Genomic DNA, 23949 nt, shown 5'->3' with positions numbered 1-23949 from the left:
ACGGCCACCTTATCTATAAAGAACTAAACTTGGCTCCTGATGGTGGCCAATGAAAGCTTGTAATTAAGAGTAACCCAGTCTGCATTAGTTTAAAGCTGTCTCATTTGGGCTAAGTGCCCAATCAGCGTGAAGTTCAAACTCCCTCTCTGGGCATCCAGGTGGCAGAAGAGTTACGCATTTTTGTGGTGGGGTGGGGTGGCTCTGACCTGCACACCATCCATCGCTGCTGCCTCTTCTGGCTCCGCTTGAGGTGTACCATTTCTCGTCAGATCTACTGATCTTTTTTCATCTGGTGCTGAAGGAACCCCAACTCTCCTGCTGCCCTTGGGGTCTATAGTCAGTTTTCACTCCTGCTTCACCTTGGGGACTCACCTCCACTTTGGCTCTCACTGGTACTGTGGATTCTCTGAGCCCCACTGTGTCTCTGAGGACCAGCCCCCTGGCTTAGACCTCTATCCCTAGCTTCACTGCATGTCATCTCACCCCTTACCACAGACGACCTCTGGCTCTTCACTCTCAACTACCTTCCATATCCCCCACTTGAGAGAATGTGGAAACATCTGAGCCCTAGAGCAAAAAAAAAAAAAGAGCCAAGGGAGACTGCAAAGAAGAGGATACGAAATTGTCACTAGCGCCCCCTGCACACTTCAACATCACTTCATTCTGCACTACAGCCACCATGTATTGGGTACTCTCTTCCTAAAGGTTGGAAGAGAGTACCCAATATATGGGTATGTATATCGTTTGCTTTTATTATGTTCTATCTTCATGTTCGCCCAGATTTTCCACCTCTTCCTGTGAGAAGAGATTTTGTTTCCCTCACCTATGGGTAAGAAAGACCACCTCCTCTTACTTGCCCTGTGGACTTAGTTGTTATTGAGGGTACCTCAAGACAGAAGGATGGTACAGTGGAGGGTGGATGTTACTGAAGGGAGGAAATACATCAAGAAACATTTAAAAGAATGTCCTCAAAGCAATTCAACAAATACTTATGGAGTAACTACTATGTGCTAGATGCTGGAGACATGGTAGTGAGGAAAATAAGATGTGATTCCTGTCCTTAATGAGCTTACAGTCCTGAGCGTTTTATGGGAAAGATTTCTAGGAGAGGGGATGAGGATATATACAAGATGGTCATTGTAACATTATTTGTAGAATCATCTTAAATGTCTGTCAGTAAGAGAATAGTTAAACAAATTATGGAACAGCCATACTGTGGAATACTCATGCAGACATTTAAATGTATGTCTTCATATATTCAGATACATATGTGTAGATACTTTTTTCATATTGACTATGTGTAGATTTATCTAATTCTTTCTTAAATGTTACATAATATTCCACACATGGAATATTATGTTAACAGTTAAAAAGAAATAGATACATCTGTACATAATCAGTATGGAAAAAAGAATCTACATATATGTATCTGAATATGTGTCATGTTTACATAAAGACATAATATCTCCATGAGTATTTTAAAAATCCAAAAAAAATACACAACCAACTGTTAACAGTGCTTTTCCCTAGGAAGTGAGCTCTGATGTCATTGGGAAGAAATAAGGGAGGGAACTTTCACCTTTACTTTATAAATTTCTCTATTTGAATCTTATATAACAAGCTGTGCATTACTCTTATAATTTTGAAGATGGAAGAATAGTAAAAGTGTACACCAAGAGTTATTACTGGCCCACAGTCTAGTTTATGTCTTTAGAATTATCATTTTCAAACTGCACATAGTTAAGGAGAGATGGAAAAATTGAACAGCACACTCTATTCCATATGCCTTGTCCCCTTGCCCTGTGTAAGAATGCAAGGCAGCATGGCGAGACCTTCAGACCATCCCCACATGGAGTTTCCTAGGACAGCGAGGATGTCCCTCATAGACCATCTCTCTTGTTCTCACCCTACCCTCTTTGTCCCCTCCTCAGTCACTCACTCTATGTTTTTAACAACTTCCTATCTGTTATGGATTGAATTGTGTCCCCCCAAAATATGTGTTATTAGTCCTAACCTCTGTGCCTGTGGTTATAACCCCATTTGGGAATGGGTTGTCTTTGTTGTGGTAATGAGACAGGATTAGTGTAGGGTATGTCTTGAGTCAAACTCTTACAAAATATAAGGAAGCAGAGATGAGGAAAGAGAGATGCCAAGCCACAAGAACATCACCCAGGAGCAGAAGCTCAAAGAGATAAGGACCTCCCTCCAGAGACAACAGAAAGAGAAAGCCTTCCCCTAGAGCTCACACCTTGAATTTGGACTTCTACCCTCCTAAACTGTGAGAAAGTAAATTTTTGTTTGTTAAAGGCACCCCGTTATGGTGTTTCTGTTGTAGCAGCACTAGATAACTAAGATACTAGATAACTAGGAAACTAAGACCATCTCAAATCCAACGTTCCTGTCTTGCCTGTTTTCCCAAGTTGCCACCTCCTGCCTTAGAGAGTCAGCAAGTCCCAGATTTCCTTCCATGTCTTAAATATTTTCACCAACTCTGTTATCTGATGTGAATCAAAATTGCTGTCTGCCCGACCCAGTTCTGCACCTTTAAGTCCAGTGGTGAGAGGCCGAGGAAGAAAAATGTTGCCTGAGTCTCCCCATCTGAATTATAGCTTGCTTTTGGGAGTTATTACTCCTACCTACCTAGAATTACCTTGCTGTGCCTACAGTGCAATGAATTACTTAATGTGGCCCTTCTAGCCATATAGTCTTTGTGACTCCCACACGGTGATTGAGTGGGACTATATAAATAAGGTGTATGGAACCTGTAATGGTTAAGGTTATGTGTCAGTTTGGGTGGGCCATGATTTTAAGTGGTTTGACAGTTATGTAATGATGTAATTTGGCTGTTGTGTAATGATGTAGTCATCCTCCATTTTGTGAACTGATGTAATTATTCTCCATTTTGTGATGTGTTGTAAATCCTAGCCTTTATGCCTGTGGTTATGGTCCCATTTGGGAGTGAGTTGTCTGTTATATTAATGAGGCAAGATTAGGATTGGATGTATCTTGAGTCACCACCTTACTAGAGGGTGTGACTCAAGTCACCCCCCTTACCCAAGTCACCACCCTTTCAAGCCTTATTCAGGTCATGCTGTTACTTTAGTCACACCTTTTATTTTACAAGATAAAAGGAGAGAAAAGTGAGCAAGTGAAGGGGGGACCTCACAGCCAGCAACAAAAGAAGAGCTAGGGGTAGAGCACATCCTTTGGACCCAGGATCCCTCCGCTGAAAACCTCCTAGACCCAGTAGACAGAAAGAGAGAGCGGTAACACTGGAGACTGTGAGAAGTAGCAGCCGAAAAGCAGCAGAGGCAGCAGAACCAGGAGACTGGCAAAAGATGTCACAGTGGGCTTCCTAGCCCATGGAGCAAGATAGCTGAGCACTTCAGTCTGGAGGCTTGCTGGCAGAGTGGGGTGCCTCCAGGCACTTGTTGACAGAGCTCGACTTACCAACCCACAGAGCTAGAGAGCTGAGCGCGTTCAGGCCAAGGCTTACTGTGGAGTGGGGTGCCTCTGGGCACCTATCAGTGGAGCTAAAGAGTATTGTAACACTTGCCCGAGCAGGACAGAGGCCGAGGGGCCCAGAGGGCGAGGACCAGAGAGAGGCCTGCCTGTGGGTATGGCTAAGAGAAGCTATCCTGACCAAAGAACTGTATCCTAATCCTGAATTGTAATCTGTTACTTCCCTAATAAGCCCCATAATCATGTATTGTCTATGAGTTCTGTGTGACCATTGCAACGAATTATCAAATCTAGTAGAGAAGTAGAAAGTGCCCTGGGAGGGACAGCTAGTGCCAGAACTGGTAAAAAGGTTGGAGAGAGGAGGCATGTCTGACCCACTTCATAGGAATCAGCCTTGGGCTGTTGATGCTGACAATGGTTCTCCTCCCACCCTGTGAAGTTAGAGGAGGAGGTCTGACGCCCCACCCCGATGCCATTACTACACTGCCTGTGAAGTTAGAGGAGGAGGTCTGACACCCCACCCCGATGCCATTACTACACTGCCTGTGAAGTTAGAGGAGGAGGTCTGACACCCCACCCCAATGCCATTACCAAACTGCCTGTGAAGTTAGAGGAGGAGGTCTAACGCCCCACCCCAATGCCATTACTAAACTGCCTGTGAAGTTAGAGGAGGAGGTATGACACCCCACCCCGATGCCTTTACTACACTGCCTGTGAAGTTAGAGGAGGAGGTCTGACACCCCACCCCGATGCCATTACTACACTGCCTGTGAAGTTAGAGGAGGAGGTATGACACCCCACCCCGATGCCATTACTAAACTGCCTGTGAAGTTAGAGGAGGAGGTCTGACGCCCCACCCCGATGCCATTACTACACTGCCTGAGTTCATTTCTCCGCAGAAACACTCATCTGCTAGAAAGATCCACGTTCTCATTATTCTGAAAGAGGATTTGGCCCCTTCCGACTTTGGATTACACTTGGAAGCCCTCTGTGTTTACCTTGATGCTGAAAGGTGCTGTGCCCCACCACTCTTCCTCATTCTTAGGGTTGTCTCCTGTCTGTGAGGCACAGGGAAGAGGGGAGGGACAAGTGCACCCATCACGCAACAGGAAGTTCTGTGGGTGCCTAGTACGCACTGCGTGAATCACTAGCAATTCTTACATCTTGGATCAATTCTTAGCCATTCATACATAGCTACAGATAGTACTCCTTTTCTTTTATGTTTAACCTCATTTCCATTTGGTATAAATTCAGGACAGCTTGGGTTTGTTTCTTGGCTCCATTACTTACTTGCTGTGTGATCTTGGGCAAATCATTTATCTCTTTGCCTCGGTCCCCTCCTTGATAAAATGGGAGCATTAATAGTACCAACCTTATAGTGGTATTGGGAGTTAAATAAGTTAATATAAGTAAAGCACATAGAACAGTGCCTGAAGCATAGGTATATCTTGTGGTCTTCTCTCCCCGACCCCTATTCCCTCCCTACTTCCTTGGTCTTAGTACTTTTTTTTTTATCACCTTTCCGGTCTCACCTTCCTGTCAAGAGGAGACCTTCTTGACCATATGTCCCAAGTCTGAGTTCCACTTGTCATATGCAACCTACATTTCCGCACTGATACACTCAGGGAAAGCACAAACACTTGCTCCGTATCTCTCTTCCCCTGTAAGACTGTGGGCTTCATGAGGCCAGAGACCATGTCCGTCTTATTTGATGCCTGTATCTCTATCACCTAGCACAGAGCATGGAGCGTAGTAGGTACGTAATACATAAGTTAATGAGAAAATGCAGATCGAAGAAATAAGGTCAAATGGGTTAAAAATCTCAATCTGCCTTTCTATAAAAATAACCTCTAAGAGCATAGACAATTTAGACCAGTTTTAAAAGGGAAATAAACACCTGGAGAAAAAAATTGTTTCCATGTTTATCAGGCCAGGCCCTTTCCTAGATATGGTTACTATTCTAAAAGCTGCTATAGACAATCAAGCTGATAATGTTAATTACTGCTTCTCTATAGATTGGTTTAAAATTCAGTTTCATCTTTGGTACAAGCTTATTTATTGCTTCATGAAAACTTTTGGTATAAAAAACCTTTCCCTTTCACTTATTAAGGAGGCGATAGGCTCCAAATGCTAGCTAGCTCTGAGAACTCACTCCAGCAGAAGGAACACAGGTCTCAATCATTCTCATTAGTCTAACTTGTTCTCACTATTGCTTTCCTTCTACAGCTAAGCAGAAGCAGAAAAAATAAATGTGTGTGTGAGAGAGAAAGAGAGAGAAATTCAGTGAACTGTCCGCAGATGGTGCAAACAGTTAATGCACTTGGCTGCTAACCGGACGATTGGAGGTTCGACTCTACCCAGAGACACCTCAGAAGACACACTGAGTCGTCTACTTCCAAAAAATCATCCATTGAAAACCCTATGGAGCACAGTTCTACCCTGGCACATGGGGTCACGATGAGTTGGGATCGACTCAGCAGCAACTGGTTTGGTTTTAGTTTGGGGTTTCCTGCTAATAAGGAAAAGGCTTCTGGCAACGTCATTCCTACTACAGTTGTTTCGAATAGTTTTGTGTAGAATAAGCTCCTTCTTTAGCCAAGCTAATGGCTCTAACCAATATTAGAACTTGGCTTATTCATTCAACAGTAAATTTTTGAATGCCTGTTATATACCTCAGGTCAGCCTGTTTTGCTTTGTTTTGTTTTTCCTGAATATTAGAGCCGTATTAGACCAGACACCTTTCAAACATGGCGGTTTATGCAAAGTAAGTGCAATAAGTGCCTTGCACCAAAAACTCAAGTTGCAAAAGGAAAATAAACTGAGATCTTAATCTTGAAAAAGAATATAGAAACCTGAAAGCTTTAAGTAATGTAAGCATCCCCAGCTGAAAAAAAAAAACCAGCTGAGAAAACATAAATTTACAAATTAGTTCTCTATCGCAAGGTAAGTACCAGTTGGTTAGGAAGTACCTTTATCTAGGAGTAACTCCATCACATAGCTTCTCTTTTCTGTCTTGTGTTTCTGTTAAAATGGTTATATTTCTTTAACTTACTTTAGTTAATAATATTTAATCCAATCCAAAAACATAATCATAATAAGTTTAGCACCAAGAAATTATAGATTACCTCTAAATAAATATGATTAAATTTCCCTTTTGCAGATGCAAATATTGGCATTATGATGAAAACCTGCTGACTTCCAGTGTTGTCATTGTCTTCCATAATGAGGGATGGTCAACCCTCATGAGAACAGTCCACAGTGTAATTAAGAGGACTCCAAGGAAATATTTAGCAGAAATCGTGTTGATTGATGATTTCAGTAATAAAGGTAATCAACATTTTTATCTATAAAACAAGTTAATTATTAGTAATTGCAAAAATGTGATTTTGAAATAGTCTTTAAACGTCAATGATTCACATCTATTAGTAGTTTGGAGTCCCTAGGTGGACAGTTTACATGTTGGGCTGCTAACCAAAAGACTGGAGCTTCAAGTCCACCCAGCGGTGCCTCAGAAGAAAGGCCTGGTCATCTAATTCTGAAAGATCACAGCCACTGAAAACCCTGTGGACATGCTGTGATGCACATGGGGTCATCATGAACCAGAATCGACTCCATGGAAACTGGTTTTTATTAATAGCTTATTTTCAGTAAGTTGGTACTGTGCCACGCATGGTATATGAATTATTTTGTTTGATCCTAACTTTTAACAGTAACATTATGCAATGGGTATTATTATTTTTTAAATAATTTATTTGTTATTGTTGAGAATATACACACAGAACATACACCAAATCAACAATTTCTACATGTGCAGTTCAGTGACTTTGATTGATTTCATGCTTTGAGTTGTGCAACCATTGTTACCCTCCTTTTCTGAGTTGTTCCGTCCCCATTAACATAAATTCACCGCCCCCTGAGTTTCCTGTCTAACCTTTCAAGTTACTGTTGTCAGTCTGATCCCATATGAATAGATCTTAAAAGAGCACAATGCTCAAGGCAGACATTCTTTTCTAGTTAAGTTGAACTATGGTTTTAAGAAGACTCAGGGTACAGTTTTGGTTTAAGGTTTAAAAATTATCTCAGGGCAGTAGTTTGGATATTATTATTATCTCCACACAGAAGGCTCAGAGATGGTAAGTAACTTCCCAGCAGTCACAAAGCTAGTAGTTAACAGCTAGATGCAAGTTCATGAGCTCGTCAGTCTGTGTATTAACTACTGTCTTACTCTATACCAATATTTTGTACCTTGAATTTTGTAAAATTTTAGTCACAGAAGTAATTTACTGAAAGACCGAAAAATGCAATTACATGTATATTGCAGTGCCACCCAAAACTCCATCCATAGTTGTCAAGCTGAAATCTATATACGGTACTTATTTTGTAGCCTCTATTTTGTATTTTGAATGATGATGATATTGAATTTGACCAAAACCATGGGCTACTATTATTTATAACAAGAAGCATCTGTTAAAGCTTATATTGTTCTAAACTTGATTCAGGATATTGAATACAAGCCAAATTCCTTTTCTAATTATTGTAATTCTTTTAACGGAACCAGCTATTGCATCATTTAGGGAGGCACATTTTAGTCTTAGTTCAAGTTCGCAAGAGAGATTTAGCAGTGATTTTCTAGACAAGTGCAGGGGTTTTTTTTCAGGTTAATTTTAAATTTTGTCTTTAAGTAGATACATGATTGTGAGCTGACATAAATGACATAAATATCAAAAGATAGATAATACTGCAGCTCAGACCCCTAATCAGCATGCTACATAAAAATGTAGTTGTGCTGCTGAGCCTCCCATCTGGGTATTCATTAATTCTTCTTTGCTTGTCACAAAAGTAAGTTGAAACCTTTGAAAATTGACCAAAGAGCCCAGACTACTTAATAACAACAGGATATTTGCTTTTTTGGCAAATAAGGTTTGCAGAGAATTTCTGTGAGTAGTGATAACCACTGAATATAATGTTAGGAATAAAGACAGATCATAGGTAGCGTGAAAATACCATTTCAAATGTTGTGGCTTTGTAAAAGCTTCACCCAAAACTTAATTTAGAACCTTTGCAGACTGGATAACTAGTTAAACCTCTGCTGTTTCGGCAAGGACATGACTAGAATCTTGATCTTGTCCACATATGTTGGCATGGAAAAAAACAGAAATCTGGCCTGTCTATATGTTCTTCTTTTCATCTTTGTGCAACTGGTGACTTTTTTTAACTAGTCATTTTAAATCAGACTAGAGAATGTATAGCTTTAACATTTTGGTCACATCAAGTATGTTTAGCTTCGACACCTGATCTTGGTAGCAGTTTCTATGACAGGAATGTTTACTCCTGTCTGAAGAGAAATATTTGAAAGTATGTTTTAAAGCTATATTGTTGATATAATAATATTTTAGATTTGGAAAAATCTAAATCTTCAAAAATAACTTTGAGAAACCGCATGTCTAGGATTGTACTGATTTTAAGACCCCCTAAGACCGTTTTAAGACCGTCGGTGGCACAAATGGTTTGCTCTCAACTACTAACCTAGAGGTTGGTGGTTCAAACCCACCCAGCAATTCATCTACTTCCGTAAAGATTACGGCCAAGAAAATCCTACGGAGCAGTTCTCCTCTAATGTAAAGGGATCGCCACAGTACGGATCCGTTCTCCTCTAACGTAAAGGGATCGCCACGGTACGGAGCCGTTCTCCTCTAACACAAAGGGATCGCCACGGTACGGGGCCGTTCTCCTCTAACACAAAGGGATCGCCACGGTACGGGGCCGTTCTCCTCTAACACAAAGGGATCGCCACGGTACGGGGCCGTTCTCCTCTAACACAAAGGGATCGCCACGGTACGGAGCCGTTCTCCTCTAACACAAAGGGATCGCCACGGTACGGAGCCGTTCTCCTCTAACACAAAGGGATCACCCTGGTACGGAGCCGTTCTCCTCTAACACAAAGGGATCGCCATGAGTCAGAATCAGCTCAGCAACAACTGGTGGTGGTTGTATGTTATTAATACAGGTGAAAGCCTAGATTATCCATTAAAAAAAAAAAAAAATGAAGATGTACCATAAAATAACTGCTTGGCCCAAGAAAATGAGAGCAGAATTTGGGGCTTAAGTTTTGCCCATTTGACTTTCTGTTTTTGCGGTCAGTGCTTCTGCTGTTACCAGTCTCTAATACTCAGCCTCTTGTAATGTATTTGGAGGGTAATCACATGTAGGGTCTGCTGAGCTTAGAGTGTGCAGAGAGATGCCTGGGGTGCCCTCAAACAGAAGTAGAAAAGATCTTTAATTAGTTTTCCCAATTTCAAAATAGCCTTAAAATCTGTCAGTCCTGCCCTCAGTAAAATGAAATAGTGTTTGGTTAGTCTGACTTCAGTGAAAGTTTGACTTGTTCTTTCCCCAATATACTCAGAAAGTAAAACTTTGAGTTATAATTTTTCTTTAAAAGACAAAATACTACTATAAAACGACCCAAAGGAGCTGAGCACTCATAACAACACTTGGGTTCCTGGAAATTACGAAGTCTTCTCTAAACAAGATACAGCATGCTTCCATACACAGGGGCGTCAGTCAGCTGAGGCTCAGTTGGGCTGAGGCAGAACACGGCCCCACTCTGTGGCTACAACAGGAAGGGTTGTCTGTTGCTCAGACTGTGTGTTCACTGCGGGTCTGCTCTGGCTCGCCTCTGCATCTGCATTCAGCCTCATCGCAGACATGGCCCATGTAGGGGCAGAGAGAAGGAAGAGACATGGTCAAACACAAGCCGGCTCTTAACACTCCTGATCACAAGTGACCCCTGTCACTTCCACCCACATCTTATTGGCCAGAGCACGTCACGTGGCTTAGCCTGACCTCAGTGGGTTGGGCATGGATAGTCACCCCTAAAGGAGTTGTTGTTGTTGTTACCTGTGTTCAGGTCGACTCATGGCCATCCTACATGTTATAGAGTAGAACTGCTTCATACAGTTTTTTAGTTGTACTCTTTACAGGAGCAGATCACCAGGCCTTTTCTTCTGCAGCACTCCTGGGTGGGTTCGAACCACCAATCTTTCAGTTAGCAGCCAATCGCAAACCATTTGCATCACCCAGGCTCCTTCCCACAAGAAAAAGGCAAGGAATGTTTTTTAACAGATCCACCACGGTGTCAGATCACAAAGAAGTCAGAAGTCATTTGATTCACCATCTTCCCTTTTGGGGCATCTTACCCAAGATTCTAAATTTGAAGAACAGGCCACCAACTTGTTTCTGGCTATGAAGAATTTATTTATATCCAAAAATGCACGTAATAGAATTCAAGCTGGGTCTTTAAAAAAATAATAACATAGGTCTATGCAGACTAAAAAATAAGAAAAGGAAGAAGCTTTTTAAAAACAAATTTTAACTTTAAGTGGACATTACCTAGATTTTCTGGGAAAAAAATTGAATTCAGTATGAGAATTTTATTTATCATACTCATTAAAGCTGGGCGTCAGAATAGAAGAAGGGAAAAATTTTCTTCTCAATTCTGAATACCCATGTGTGGGTGTCTTGCTAATAATAATAAAAAAAAAAAAAGGTCCCTAAAAATGAGTAAAGTATTAAGTATACAGTCTGATTTGCCCATTTAACTGCAGTAGCTTGCAGCTTTTGTGTGTGTGTGTTTGTATTCATAGGTCAAATTTAAAAAAAATTTTTTTTAAATTTGTGTCCTCAAGAAGCCTCTTTGAAGGATCTGGGAAGAGTTAGTCGTGACTATGATGAGCCAATTTCATGGGCTCATAGTGATACAAACAAAGCTGTTCTCTTGCAATAGGAGACCAAGATGGGAACTTTGGCAAATGTGTCTACTTTTTATAACACAACATTTTTTCTACCAAATTATCAAGAAAGAAAAAAAAAGTGCTTTTAGATTTGGTGGTGCTTAAAATACAGAGAAAATGGTATCTCTTGCTTGTTGTCTTAATGATACCCATATTCATCACACCAAGACCTTTACCTCTGATTGTGGTTAGTCAAAGATGCCCAGAAATAAATTTTAAATAAACTGTATGGGAAAACCCAGGTGGCATAGTGGTTAAGAGTTATGACTGGTAACCAAAAAAGTTCCAAAGTTCGAATCCACCAGGTGCTCCTTGGAAACTCTATGGAGCAGTTCAACTCTGTCCTATAGGGTCACTATGAGTCAGAATCGACTCGATGGCAGTGAGGTGGTGGTGAAACTCTATATGGAGCCCTGGTGGTGCAGTGGTTAAGTGCTATGGCTGCTAACCAAAAGATTGACAGTTAGAATCCACCAGCCACTCCTCGGAAATCCTCTGAGGCAGTTCTACTCTGTAGGGTTGCTTTGAGTCGGAATTGACTTGACAGCAACAGGTTTGGTTTGGGGTTTTTTTTGTTTGTTTGTTTAGACCCTATATGAATTGCATTGACGTCACATAGTATTACGTATAGACAGTGCATCTTCGAAAATCCTGAACCATTGCTTCTGCCAAAAGTAAACAAAATGTTGTGCCTGAAGGCTTTTAAGTTTGATATTAAAGATTTAAACTCATTTTAATGTACTTTAATAAGCCATAGTCCTCATTTACTTAATTAACATTTAATTTTAAAAGGATGTTTGATATTTTGCAAGCTAACTAGCTTACTGTAGGCATAATAAACTCAAATTTTACTCAAATAATACCCTTCACTTTACTTCCTTATAGATTAAACACTCCATCTGGCCTCTGTAAAATTACTGACCACCCAAAGCACCTGTTGCCTATCCCTGTTTCTTAGGAAAACTAAGAGTACAGACCACGGTAAATGATGACACTAAGTATACCAAGAATAAGAGACGATTTTAGGAAATGCTATAAAAATATACAATTTTACAAGAATAATAAAAACCAAAAAATACATACATTGATTAGGTAGATATGTATGTATATATGTGTATAGGAAGGCACATATGAGTATATGAGTGTGCACGTATAGGTGTATCTCTAGGCATAGGTATGTACATATTTGTGTTGCTGCATATATGTGTATATATATATGTAATAAAGCACATACGGAGCACAGTTGTAAACACTTCCTAGACATAACCAAACACCTCATGGGTTTGGTTTACTGGATTTGAAGGTTTAGGACTATGGTCTCATAGAACAACTTGGTCATTTGGCATAACATAGTTCATGAAGATAATGTTCTATATCCCAGTTTGGTGAATAGCGTCTGGGATCTTAAAACCTTGTGAGTGGTCATCTAATCTACCACTGTTGGTCTCTACTTATCTGGAGCAAAAGAGAAAGAAGGAAATCAAAGACTCAAAGAAGAAGCTAGTCTACAGGACTAATAACACACACAAACCATGACCGCATCTATCTTGAGACCAGAAGAACTAGATGGTGCCCAGCTACCACTACTGGCTATTCTAACCAAGGACACAATAGATAGTCCTGGATAGAATGGGAGAAAAATGTAGAACAAAATTCAGATTCCTCAATGAACTGGTAGAGACTAGAATAACTTTTGAGAGTATCACCCTGAGATACCCTTTAAATTTGGAATTGGAGCCACTCCTGGACGTCACCTTTCAGCCAAATAATAGATTGGCTCATAAAGTAATCAGTATCACCCATTCTCTAAGGGGCAGTTCTACTCTGTCTTATAGGGTCGCTATGAGTCAGGATCGACTCAACGGCACTGGGTTTCTTTTTTTTATCACCCATTAGTACTGTGCTTCTTTAAATAATCATCTATATGAGACCAGATGGTCAACATTTACCCTAAAGCAAAGATGAGAAGGTAAGGAGGGGGAGCAAGGAAGTTAGATTAATGGAAACAGAACACTAAAGAGAAATAATGAGAATGCTGACACACTGGGAAAAATGTAACCAATGTCACTGAACAAAATGTATAGAAATTGTTAAAGGGGAACATAATTTGTTGTGTAAACTTTCGCCAAAGACACAATAAAATATTTTAAAACAAATAATAGCATAATTTGGTTTACATACATAAGTCTAACTTATAATGTTCCTTGAATTTCTGTTTTTTTATAGAACACTTAAAACAAAAACTCGATGACTATATTAAGCTGTGGAATGGCCTAGTGAAGGTATTTCGAAATGAGAGAAGAGAAGGTTTAATTCAAGCACGAAGTATTGGTGCTCAGAAGGCTAAACTTGGTCAGGTAGGAAACATTTGATTTCTTCCATGTCAGCATTTTGGATTTGGTAACTAAAAGATCATAAACATTTTAAATTATCCTTCAGTTTTTTTTTTTTTAATTGAAATAAGAATACTGGCTTAAATAGATAACTTGTGTGTCAGAATTGCCTAGATAATGCTAATTTTCATTAGCATCTAATTTTAAATTGTGTGTGATATATGATGTACCGTATATGAGGAGTGTTCTTTCACCCTGCCTCTTTTTTTTAAGGTTTTGATATACCTTGATGCCCACTGTGAGGTGGCAGTTAACTGGTATGCACCACTTGTAGCTCCCATATCTAAGGACAGGTAACATTACCTTGCTTTTTTTTTTTTTTTCTTTCCTGATTGAAAAGTAAACCTCCTCCTAGAAGGATTAATAATATTCTCATTCTTCTGATTCCAGTTGCATTCAATACATCAGGTATTGCCTTTCAAGTGTTATCATTTAGCTAGTTGTTTCCTTGGGTGGAGCTAGTCTGATACTCTGGGCTGATTCACATGTGGGTGCTCAGGCCTTTGGGATAAGCCTAGGATGATGGCTCACTCTGCAATCACCTCGTGGTTGGGTTATTGAAGAAAATTCCTCTATCTCCAAGAACTTTTTCAACGAGCAATATTAATTGCTCGCCTTTAAACTGGGGTAAAATTTTTTAAGATATGAAGAAACATGCTTTGAAATTAAACCTATTGATTTTTTATGTCTTTTTAAATTATTATCTTTGGTAGTAAGTCCAGCAGTTAGTTGCATCAAGTCTTCGGTTCCTTTAGAAACTATAAAGGTTAGAAATAGACAACTATTCCATGGAAACGTGGTGACCACCATTAAATTTCCAAAAGTGTCTGAAACAGGAGACGGCAGCGTTAATCTCCTAGTCCCAAAAGGCTGCCCTGCTTCCAGTCCAGAATTCTGACTATTTCAGAATCTAGGAGAATAAACCATGTCCCTGTGGTAAATGGCACGGGTCAAAGGAAGAACTCTGGAGAATTGAGTCATCAGAAGACTTGATGTAAAGGCCTATCATAAACACTTTTCACGTGCTAGCTGATTTAATCTTCAAGGCAACCTTGCAAGATAGGTATTCTGAGCTCCATTTTACTGAAGATGATACTAAGGCTTAGAAAATCAGTCATTTTCCTCTAATCAGGTAGCTAATAAATTAAACCAAAGTCTCTCTGGAACGATTTAGACTCTGTATTTATTTAGAAGCGTGAGAATCATGAGAAGTAAGATAACATAGAACTACCCTCACCTCCCCAGGTGAGTACAGCAGTCCTTTGGGTGGTAAGGAAGAGGGTTTCCAGTGGATCCTGTACCCGAGACCCTTCACTGTCTGGGGGGATTAAAGCCCTTTTCCCGACTCCACTTCCCCCACATCAAAGTTCTAAACCCCATAGGTTTTTCCCTTTTCCTTGGTTTCTAAATATCCAAAAAACTTGACTTTACGTGGTTAAGAAAAGCCAAAATCTCCAGTTTAAGAAATGCATTTTAAAGTCCTTGCAGATAAGATGAGCAGTGAAGCAAGCAGCGTACCTCTTTGTGATGCTGACTCTACATCTAACTGGCTGGAGAGGACTAGCATTTTCATGAAGCCCAAATACAAAGGAATTCCGTGCTCCAAATTTTCAGGCCATTACTTAAATTCTTTAGCAGGCTTTAAGGACTTTTTGCTTGCTTGTTTGTTCTTTAAGCAAGAGTATGGTTCTTTTTTTTTTTTTAACAACAAAAGCTGTTTTCAGAGGTAGGAGAGGAAAATCAAGTACTGAAACACATTTTTAGTAGAAATAGAAAGCAATAAGAAGTTGGGAGAACTGCTAAGAATGTAGCGAGTACTGTCTACACACACACACATTTTTAATGAGGGTTAGAGAGGGAAAATCTGGTAACTAATAGAGAATTACCAAGAGAAAGTTGCCTTTGGGACCAAAGTGAAAACGAGAAAATGCTCTAAAGCTCAGGAAGTGACTTTTGTCCTGACGTTTGTCTCTGGGCTTAGGGAAGCATGTCTTCTCGCCTTCCCTCATGGAAACCGGCTCCTTGCCTTTATGTATGGAAGAGTCCTTTACTTCTCTTTCCCATTAGCTGTTACAGCCTCCCAGTGCCCAAACCAGCAAATCAACAACAAACAGAGATGCTGTAGTTAGGTAGGCTAAACTAGTCAGTTTTGGGTTCTTAAATGCTTTTTCATTTTCTGTAAATGTTTCAGAACTACATGTACTGTGCCTCTAATAGATTACATAGATGGGAATGATTATTCCATTGAACCACAGCAAGGTGGGGATGAAGATGGCTTTGCCAGAGGGGCCTGGGACTGGAGTTTACTATGGAAACGTATTCCCCTGAGCCACAAAGAAAAGGCCAAAAGAAAACATAAAACTGAACCTTATCGGTAAAGATGACTTATTTTCTTTGGTTGAATGTTTGTGTATCTAAGTACCTTTTTTTTTTTTTTTTTTTCTTCTCCATGAACTGGTATAAATGTGTGGGTCCATACACACCCTCCCATTTCATCTTTGCTGCCATCATCAACACAACACAGAGCCGTTTGCACTGTGCCGATTATAGATGTCATAAATGGCAACACATATGAAATTGTACCCCAAGGGGGTGGTGATGAAGATGGGTATGCCCGAGGAGCATGGGATTGGAGTATGCTCTGGAAACGGGTGCCTCTGACCGAGCGAGAGAAGAGAATGAGAAAGACAAAAACTGAACCATATCGGTAATCACTAAATCACTTACATGTTTTTCTTTTCTAAAGTCGTTGCTAATCTACTAACGTCCTGCTAAGCTGAAATGTGCCCTGAAAACTGTAGATGCTGTCTCCGATTCTGAAAGGACTTCTCTGCTGGCACTATCGTAGAACTTCGAATCCACGTTTTTGCTCCCTCAACTGATTTTACCCTGAATGCAAGCTCCGCTACGGAATTGCACTTCTTTGTTGGGAAAAGAAAATAATGTTCTGTGGTATAAGTTCCAAGTACAAGTGAAAAAAAGAAAATGTTGCTGTCTTGTCCTAGTAGACTAGGCATCAAACTTTATTCTTTGGATGCTAATGTTCTTCTGTCCATTTAAAATACATAAATTCCTTAAAATCCAAGACTTTATTTGCACTTTGATGCCTGGGTTTAATGTTAACAGTGAAAGGCACTAGCAAGGGATTTATGGTTTGTTTTCTTTTTTTTTTTCCCTCTGTTTTATTTTATATGCTAGCTCTCAAATACTAATTTGGTACCAGTTAAATCTGATGAATAAAAATACATGACTTTGGAACTGTTACATCAAACCCTTTATTGCCTCATTCTCAGAAGAGGACTTGATTAGAAAGAAACTTTATTCCAAAAATCAGCTTTTGTCCTGCTTACAGTTCTTCATACAGAACAATTTCTGCTACTCTTGTCTTTTGGCCTTTTAAATGGAATATTTTACTATCATTCAAAAAACTACCCCCAAAAGAAATACCTGCTTAAATGTTAGTGTAAGCTTTTCCAGAAAATGTCTGATTTTATTTTTCTGACCTTATGGTTCTGCTTTTGATCTCTGTCTCTCTGTTACGTTGCTGATCGTGGAAGACCTCTCTTTATGGGAATGCTAGTGGGGTTCGGGGAAACCCTGGTGGCACAGTGGTTAAAGGCTACAGCTGCTAATCAAAAGGTTGGCAGTTGGAATCCACCAGACGCTCCTTGGAAACCCTATGGGGCAGTTCTACTCTGTCCTGTAGGATCACTATGAGTTGGAATCAACTCGATGGCAACGGGTAATGGGGTAATAGTGGGGTTCGGGCATGTCATGATTATGAAGATACAGCAACTTCTTACCTAAGATGGCAAACATAAGGAAATTATAGAACTTTCAAGTTTTATTTGATACTTCCCAAATTTTCATTTGACGTTCATATTCTAAATAGTCCAGGAATTCACTTCCTACCCACTTAACCTAACAATTTCTGGGAGAAAAAACAAAGGTTGCTGATTATATTCATATTTCTTCCAATTCCATGGGCTAATAAAGAAATTAAAAAAGTGATCTAGAAAAATTTAAAGATTTCACTTAACGTAACTCACCAGTTTTCATGTTAAGATGCATTTTCAAATATATACTGAGATGAGTGGGAATACATTTAAAGATCAAACCAGCACAGTTATAACAGATTAATTTTAAATGACAACGAAATAAATGTGACATTAAAATACAACCAAAGATGCGATAGTACGGTTTAGTGAGTCAGGTAGCATGCTTTAAGAAGAAAATGTATAAGAGAACGACTTTCCCCGATGTGATTTTCCTATGGTATTGAGAATATTACTCAATTTACTACTTACCCATTCAACAAGTATTTACTGAGTGCTTACTATGTGCCAGACACTGTTTTCTGGGGATAAATCTAAAAACGTATGTTCCCTCATGGCACTTAAAATATAGTGGTGAGACAGACCTTAAACAACCCTGGAACAGCAACCATGAGAAGTAACATGAAGACAAAAAAGTACAGGGAACTTGGACCTTTTGAAAAGGGGAACCTAACCCAGCCTGGAGGATCAGGAAAGGGCCCCCTGACTGAAGTGTTGGTTAGGCTGAGACCTGAGGAGGGAGAAGACTGTCTCAGGAGAGCGAGCAGCGTAGATGAAGGTCCTTCGACAGAAGGGGGTTTGACAGAGCAGTGAAGAGCTAGAGGAAGAGGGTGCAAGGGGAGCCTGGAGAGTAGAGCATCCTGCAGGTCCTTGTTGAGGATCTTACTCTGGCTGCTCTGTGGAGATGAGCTTTGGATGGGGACAGAGGAGAAGAAAGGAGACAAATGAGGGAGGTAACTGCCATGGTCCAAGCAATGGTGGCTTGGTCTATGGCGGCAGCAGTGAAGTTGGAAAGAAGTAGGCAGAATCAAGGTATCTTTTCAAGGTGGAATCAATAGGATTTACTGATAGTGACAGACTGGCTGTCAGGTGTGATGACCACAAAGATACCCTAATAGGAGGATCTAGTTAAGAATCGTGATGCATTAATGAGAATCACGGTCCTCGATGCCTCCCCGGGAGCCAGGGAGCAGGATGAAAATTATCACAGCTGTCAGTTCTCTCAGTGATGGAAGTGACTTGTCCCCTAAAAAGCTACCAAGTCTTTTTTTTCTCTTCATCCCCAGTAAGCACGAAATTCAAGATCCCATTTCAGTAAGCCCCACAAATAACCTTTTTTTGCATTCCAACCTCCTGACACAGTAAATAGCTCTGTCTGATTCTCCTGTGTCATTTCTCTGCTACATTTGCAAACTTTGAATGAACTGTGGCTCTTCTATGATGATTTACACCCTTATTTGGCAAGCCCCTGAGCTATAAAATTAAAAAATGACAGACTACTTCCACGGTGTATGGTTTCGTTCATCCCAGAATGACTCATAAATCACTGCAGGAACAGTTAGCAGACCACAGCTGTATGGCTCGATGTTCTCAGGAGAGAGAGAATTCTTGAACTGAAACTAAGGCCTAATTTTTAAATCAACAGAGGAACCAAGGCGCCCTCTAATGGAGAAATGAAGCAGTGCTCTAATTTGTAATGAACTATATAGGGTCACTATGAGTTGGCCCTGGTGGCGTAGTGGTTAAGTGCTACGGCTGCTAACCAAAGCGTCAGCAGTTCGAATCCGCCAGGCGTTCCTTGGAAACTCTATGGGGCAGATATAAGTCGGAATCCACTGGACGACACTGGGTTTGGTGTTTTTTGGTTATGAGTCGGCCTTGACTGGACAGCAATGGGTTTGGTTTTGTTTTTATGGGTATGTAATTCAGTTTCAGTTCTAAATCATGGTAAATTCTTGAAGGAATTATGAACAGTGTTTTGTGAAGACTTTATAATTTCTTAATGTTTGGCCATCAGTTTTTTCTTTTCTGTGGATTATTAAGCTGTTTTCCAAAACGCATCTTGTCTCTGGGTGTAGGGATATTGTGGTTCGAATGCACTGTTTCTTTCTCTTAGGTCTCCAGCCATGGCTGGAGGATTATTTGCTATTGAACGAGACTTCTTCTTTGAATTGGGTCTCTATGATCCAGGTCTTCAAATTTGGGGTGGCGAAAACTTCGAGATCTCATACAAGGTAGGATTTCATTTAAGCACATGCAGTTTTATAAGAATTTACTGACTTTTGTGACTTTCAGTTAAGCTGATTTCTTTGGGAAAAAAAAACACAGTATAATGCATTTCTCCAAACTATAAGAAATCACTAACAAAAATGTATGCTTTTTGAGGAAATAAAGCAAAGTGCAACCTCAAACTTACCACATACTTACATAGCTTGGCTCAAAATTGAGGCCATCAAGCTTCAGAAATGAAAATCTTTGTTCCCACCCCCAAGGCTTTTATACACTGGAGCTATTTGTTATAGAAACCCTTTGGGGACTCTGCATGTGTTGGGGCCACGGTTTCACCATCCACTGACGTAGTCATCCTTTATCACTATGGGACATGATGATTGAAACAGAAGCAGATGCCAACAGTGACTGTGCACCCTCAGGCTGGCATTACAGCTCCCTTCCTGCAGCACCTTCCCCGTTATTGAGGCAGTCCTGAAGCGATACTACCTTAGGCCTTGTGCAATGACGCCTTGGTCCTTGCGCAGTTAAACGCTTTCCTCTCTGCGCCGTGACACCTTAGCCATTCTGCTGTGGCACCTTGTTAGCCCTTTTGGAGTAACGCCTTAGTCGCTGCCGGTAGTGCCTTACTTCCTCTTCAGTAACACCTTACTTCCTCCTCAGTAACACCTTACTTCCTGCGCAGTAACACCTTCTGTGCTCTAACGCCGCCCCAAAAGAGAGTGAAAAGGTAGCGGCGACAGAGACCTCTATCATAGTTTGAGTTGAACAGATGCTTCTTATTTCCTGTCGTAGCAGTCCCAGGCATAGCACAGTGAGGGGTAGAAGTATTTCAGTCCTTGCTCTCAAGGAGCTTACAGCCTATAAGAGAAGAGTAGAATTCCACCCAGGTACATAACGCTAAGAAGGCAGGATGGCATTCAGTTGGTATGATTAAGAAACAGCATCACAGTGGAGGCAGAATCTGAGGCAGAACTAGAAAGATGGGCATGATATCAGCAAACTGAGATAACGGGAGGGAGGGCTTATACGCAGATAGACAAGAAAGGCATAAAGGCGAGAACATGAAGAATGTAGTCAGGAAACTAAGGAGCACAGTTAGGCAGACTTAGGCAGAGTGACTAAGGAGGATGTACGTATAAGAAGATAAAGTGGACAGGTACCTAAGGACCATATTGATGAGATCTTTAAATGCTAAGCTAAGAGAGTTTGACTTAATTTGATAAGCAACGCAAATCCACCAAAGATAAATCAAGGGAATAACATGACCCAAAGCTGCCCTTCAGCTAGAATAATCTGCTTGCTATAAACAAGGACAGAGTTGAATAGAGAGAAGCTGGAGGTGAAGAACCCAGTTAAGAGGTTATAATAATCACCCAGGTGGGAAATACTGTATTAGCAATGGAAATGGTAAATGATGTTAGGAATGAAGAATCAGCATGACTTTGCAAGGTTACACTGGGAAAAGGTCGCTAGGAGCTATACGTATATTGGAAGAGGCCCTTTAGTAGCAGTTTATTGCTGTATTTCCTATTGCCGTCTTTGTTGTTATGTAAGTTTTAAAAACAAGCAAATTATTTTAGGATTTGTTTGGTTTATGAACTCTTTGTGGACATTATATCCAATTTAGATTTCAGTTTATTAAACAAACCTTTTTTTCGCATTTGAAACAATTCCATGTGTATTTTTCCTTGGTAGATATGGCAGTGTGGTGGCAAATTACTGTTTGTCCCGTGTTCTCGTGTGGGACATATCTACCGTCTTGAGGGCTGGCAAGGAAATCCTCCACCCCTTTATGTTGGGTCTTCTCCAACCCTAAAGGTGAGTCTGTTCACCAAGAGGGAACAAGCTAGAGAACCAGCATTTATGTATCGTATCCTGTGGTAGTCACTTAATAGATGTTAGCTCACTAAGCAGGGTAAATCTCTTAAGCAGTCACGCTTGTCCACACCTTTAACCTAGACCGTGTTTATTCATGAAATATCGTATTGTTTTTAAACATTGTTATATACCCAAAAAAAACCCAGTGCCATCGAGTCGATTCCGACTCATAGTGACCCTATAGGACAGAGTAGAACTGCCCCCATAGAGTTTACAAGGAGCGCCTGGTGGATTCAAACTGCCGTCCCTTTGGTTATATAAAAAAAGAAGAAAAAAAAAATTTTTTTTTATATACCCCACTCTAATTAGAATTTCTATATTGAATGTCTTCCCTGAAGACATCTCAGATAAATTTAAGAACTGACGCTTCTGTAGATAAGTAGTAGAAAGGAAAATACCAGCTTCTAGTATTCACATATAAGTAAAATATTATTTTTATCTGTTTTAGAAAATGAAGGTAATCATATTAGAAGTTTGTTTAGTAAAAAAATCAAGTTATCGAGTAGTATTATAATACTACCTATTGTCCCTCAAAGATTTACAAATTTCTGTGGATATCCTCTCTCTTGTTACATTCTGCCTCCAAATTCTCCCACCTCTTTCACATGAAATAGACAAAAATTCCATAACATTTTTCACTGGGACAAGCAAATTGTTTTATTGTAATGAGTGATATTTCGATATGAGTAATGTATTAAAGTCATATTTCTGGTCCATAGACATATCACTAAAATGGTTAATCTATATTTTATCAAAACTCATGGACCTACAGGAAAAAAAAAGTTAGTTGAAGGCTTTCTGAGTGAAATGTAACTTTAACTTGAAGGGCTGTTGTAGTGGATAAGGGTCCCTCCCCAGGCAGTTATTGGAAAGTCATAGTTCTAGTTTCTCCGTTATTTATCCCTACCATTCTGTACATTGTAGGTTATCTCTCCAGTACCCCTAAAATGAGACATACCACAGTCACCTTATTCCAACAGAACAAGAGTTTTTAGCTCGGGAGGGTAGCTGAAGACAGCGTAGTCCTGAAGATATGCCATTGATCTGGTAATTGTCCCACCATGCTAGAGTTACCCACTTCCAGAACGAACCAAGGAAGTTTCAGGAGGTCAGATATCCCACTGCTAGGAGGACAAAGACCTGTACCACTGGCAAAGTTTTTGGGTTCACCTTCTTTCATAAATTCTGGGAGGCATATGATTCTGGTGCCCCTCAATTTCTGGGAACCTTAATGAAGTCAGAAGCAGAAGAAAGTTCCTTATAGGCTGCAGATGCAACTTGGGACAGCTCTCAAAGTAACAGAAGCTAAAACAGCGAGGTTTTAAGAAACAACATAGCTTTCTGACTGGCCAGATTATCTTAGAAATGGTCAAATGGGGTCTCAGCTACAACGGAGGGTGAGATTAAAATTTCTGTGATAAAACAAAGATAGCACCGAATTAACACTAGGGCTGATTGGCCTTGCAGGAAAAGAACCTCCTTTTGGAGTTGGACCCGCAGTCACGAAGTCATGACTTGGACCCACAGTAAAAAGTCAGATTGGTTCAGGAGGCTCTCTTCTACAGGGAAAGGGAAATGATGAGAGGGAAATACTTATCCACTCAAAAAATGAACTGTAGCTGTCATCAAAGCTATCCAATAAATGTACCATCAGCAGACACTTAGTGTGTGCTGGCACTTTACTTTCTCCAGTTTTAGCACCATCCACTTCAATCACCAGTGTGCCAATGGCCCCATGTCTCTTTCTCCATCCTGTTTGTCTCCTCTGAGTTTCAGATCTTTATAGCCCAATTTTCTGCTGGAATTTTTCTCTTAGATGACCCTCAGGTATTGTACACACAACATAGTTAAAGCTGAACTTTTTAACTTTTCCTCAAAAGCTATTCCTTTTCCCATGTTTTCTATCAACCCATGAATGAAACTGAAACCAAAAAAACCAAACCCGTTGCTGTCGAGTCGATTCCAACTCATAGCGACCCTATAGGACAGAGTAGAGCTGCCCCATAGAATTTCCAAGGAGTGCCTGGTGGATTTGAACTGCCAACCGTTTGATCAGCAGCCATAGCTCTTAACCACTACATCATCAGGGTTTCCTGAATGAAAACTAGAGAGCATGTTATGATTGTCCTTTTCCTTTACCTCCCACCTTCCCAAGCTTTAATGATTGTACCTCATACATAGCTCTTAAACCTCTCCCTTCCTGTGCTTACTTCAGGCCCTCATCTCTCTCCCTTGGGTATTAAGTAGCCTCCCACTTGGCTCTCGGCCATCAGTTTCATTCCCCTACAGTCCATCGTCCACTTGCCATCAGCCTTATTCTCCTAAAAATGAAATCCATGTCATTCCCCGCTTAAAGCC

At 40.4% G+C, this 23949-nt stretch overlaps 1 protein-coding gene across 4 annotated transcripts in view; it reads left to right on the top strand.

Annotated features, from left to right (window-relative positions):
- GALNT7 (polypeptide N-acetylgalactosaminyltransferase 7) overlaps positions 1–23949 on the top strand; it is a 140429-nt gene that overhangs the window by 108132 nt on the left and 8348 nt on the right. For 2 of the 4 annotated variants that reach the window (XM_064273571.1, XM_064273574.1), the window contains 6 exons: positions 6623–6789; positions 13479–13609; positions 13859–13938; positions 16170–16352; positions 19598–19715; positions 21409–21531. In XM_064273571.1, the coding sequence (XP_064129641.1) occupies positions 6623–6789; positions 13479–13609; positions 13859–13938; positions 16170–16352; positions 19598–19715; positions 21409–21531 (802 nt within the window). Of the gene's footprint in view, positions 1–6622; positions 6790–13478; positions 13610–13858; positions 13939–15836; positions 16020–16169; positions 16353–19597; positions 19716–21408; positions 21532–23949 lie in introns of all 4 variants that reach the window. The other 2 variants (XM_064273572.1, XM_064273573.1) reach the window with 2 other exon arrangements.

Source organism: Loxodonta africana, chromosome 21, assembly GCF_030014295.1.
Source record: "Loxodonta africana isolate mLoxAfr1 chromosome 21, mLoxAfr1.hap2, whole genome shotgun sequence".
In the NCBI taxonomy this organism is placed as follows: domain Eukaryota; kingdom Metazoa; phylum Chordata; class Mammalia; order Proboscidea; family Elephantidae; genus Loxodonta; species Loxodonta africana.
Note: the sequence above shows the minus strand (reverse complement) of the source record. Positions and strands in the feature narration are given on the sequence as shown.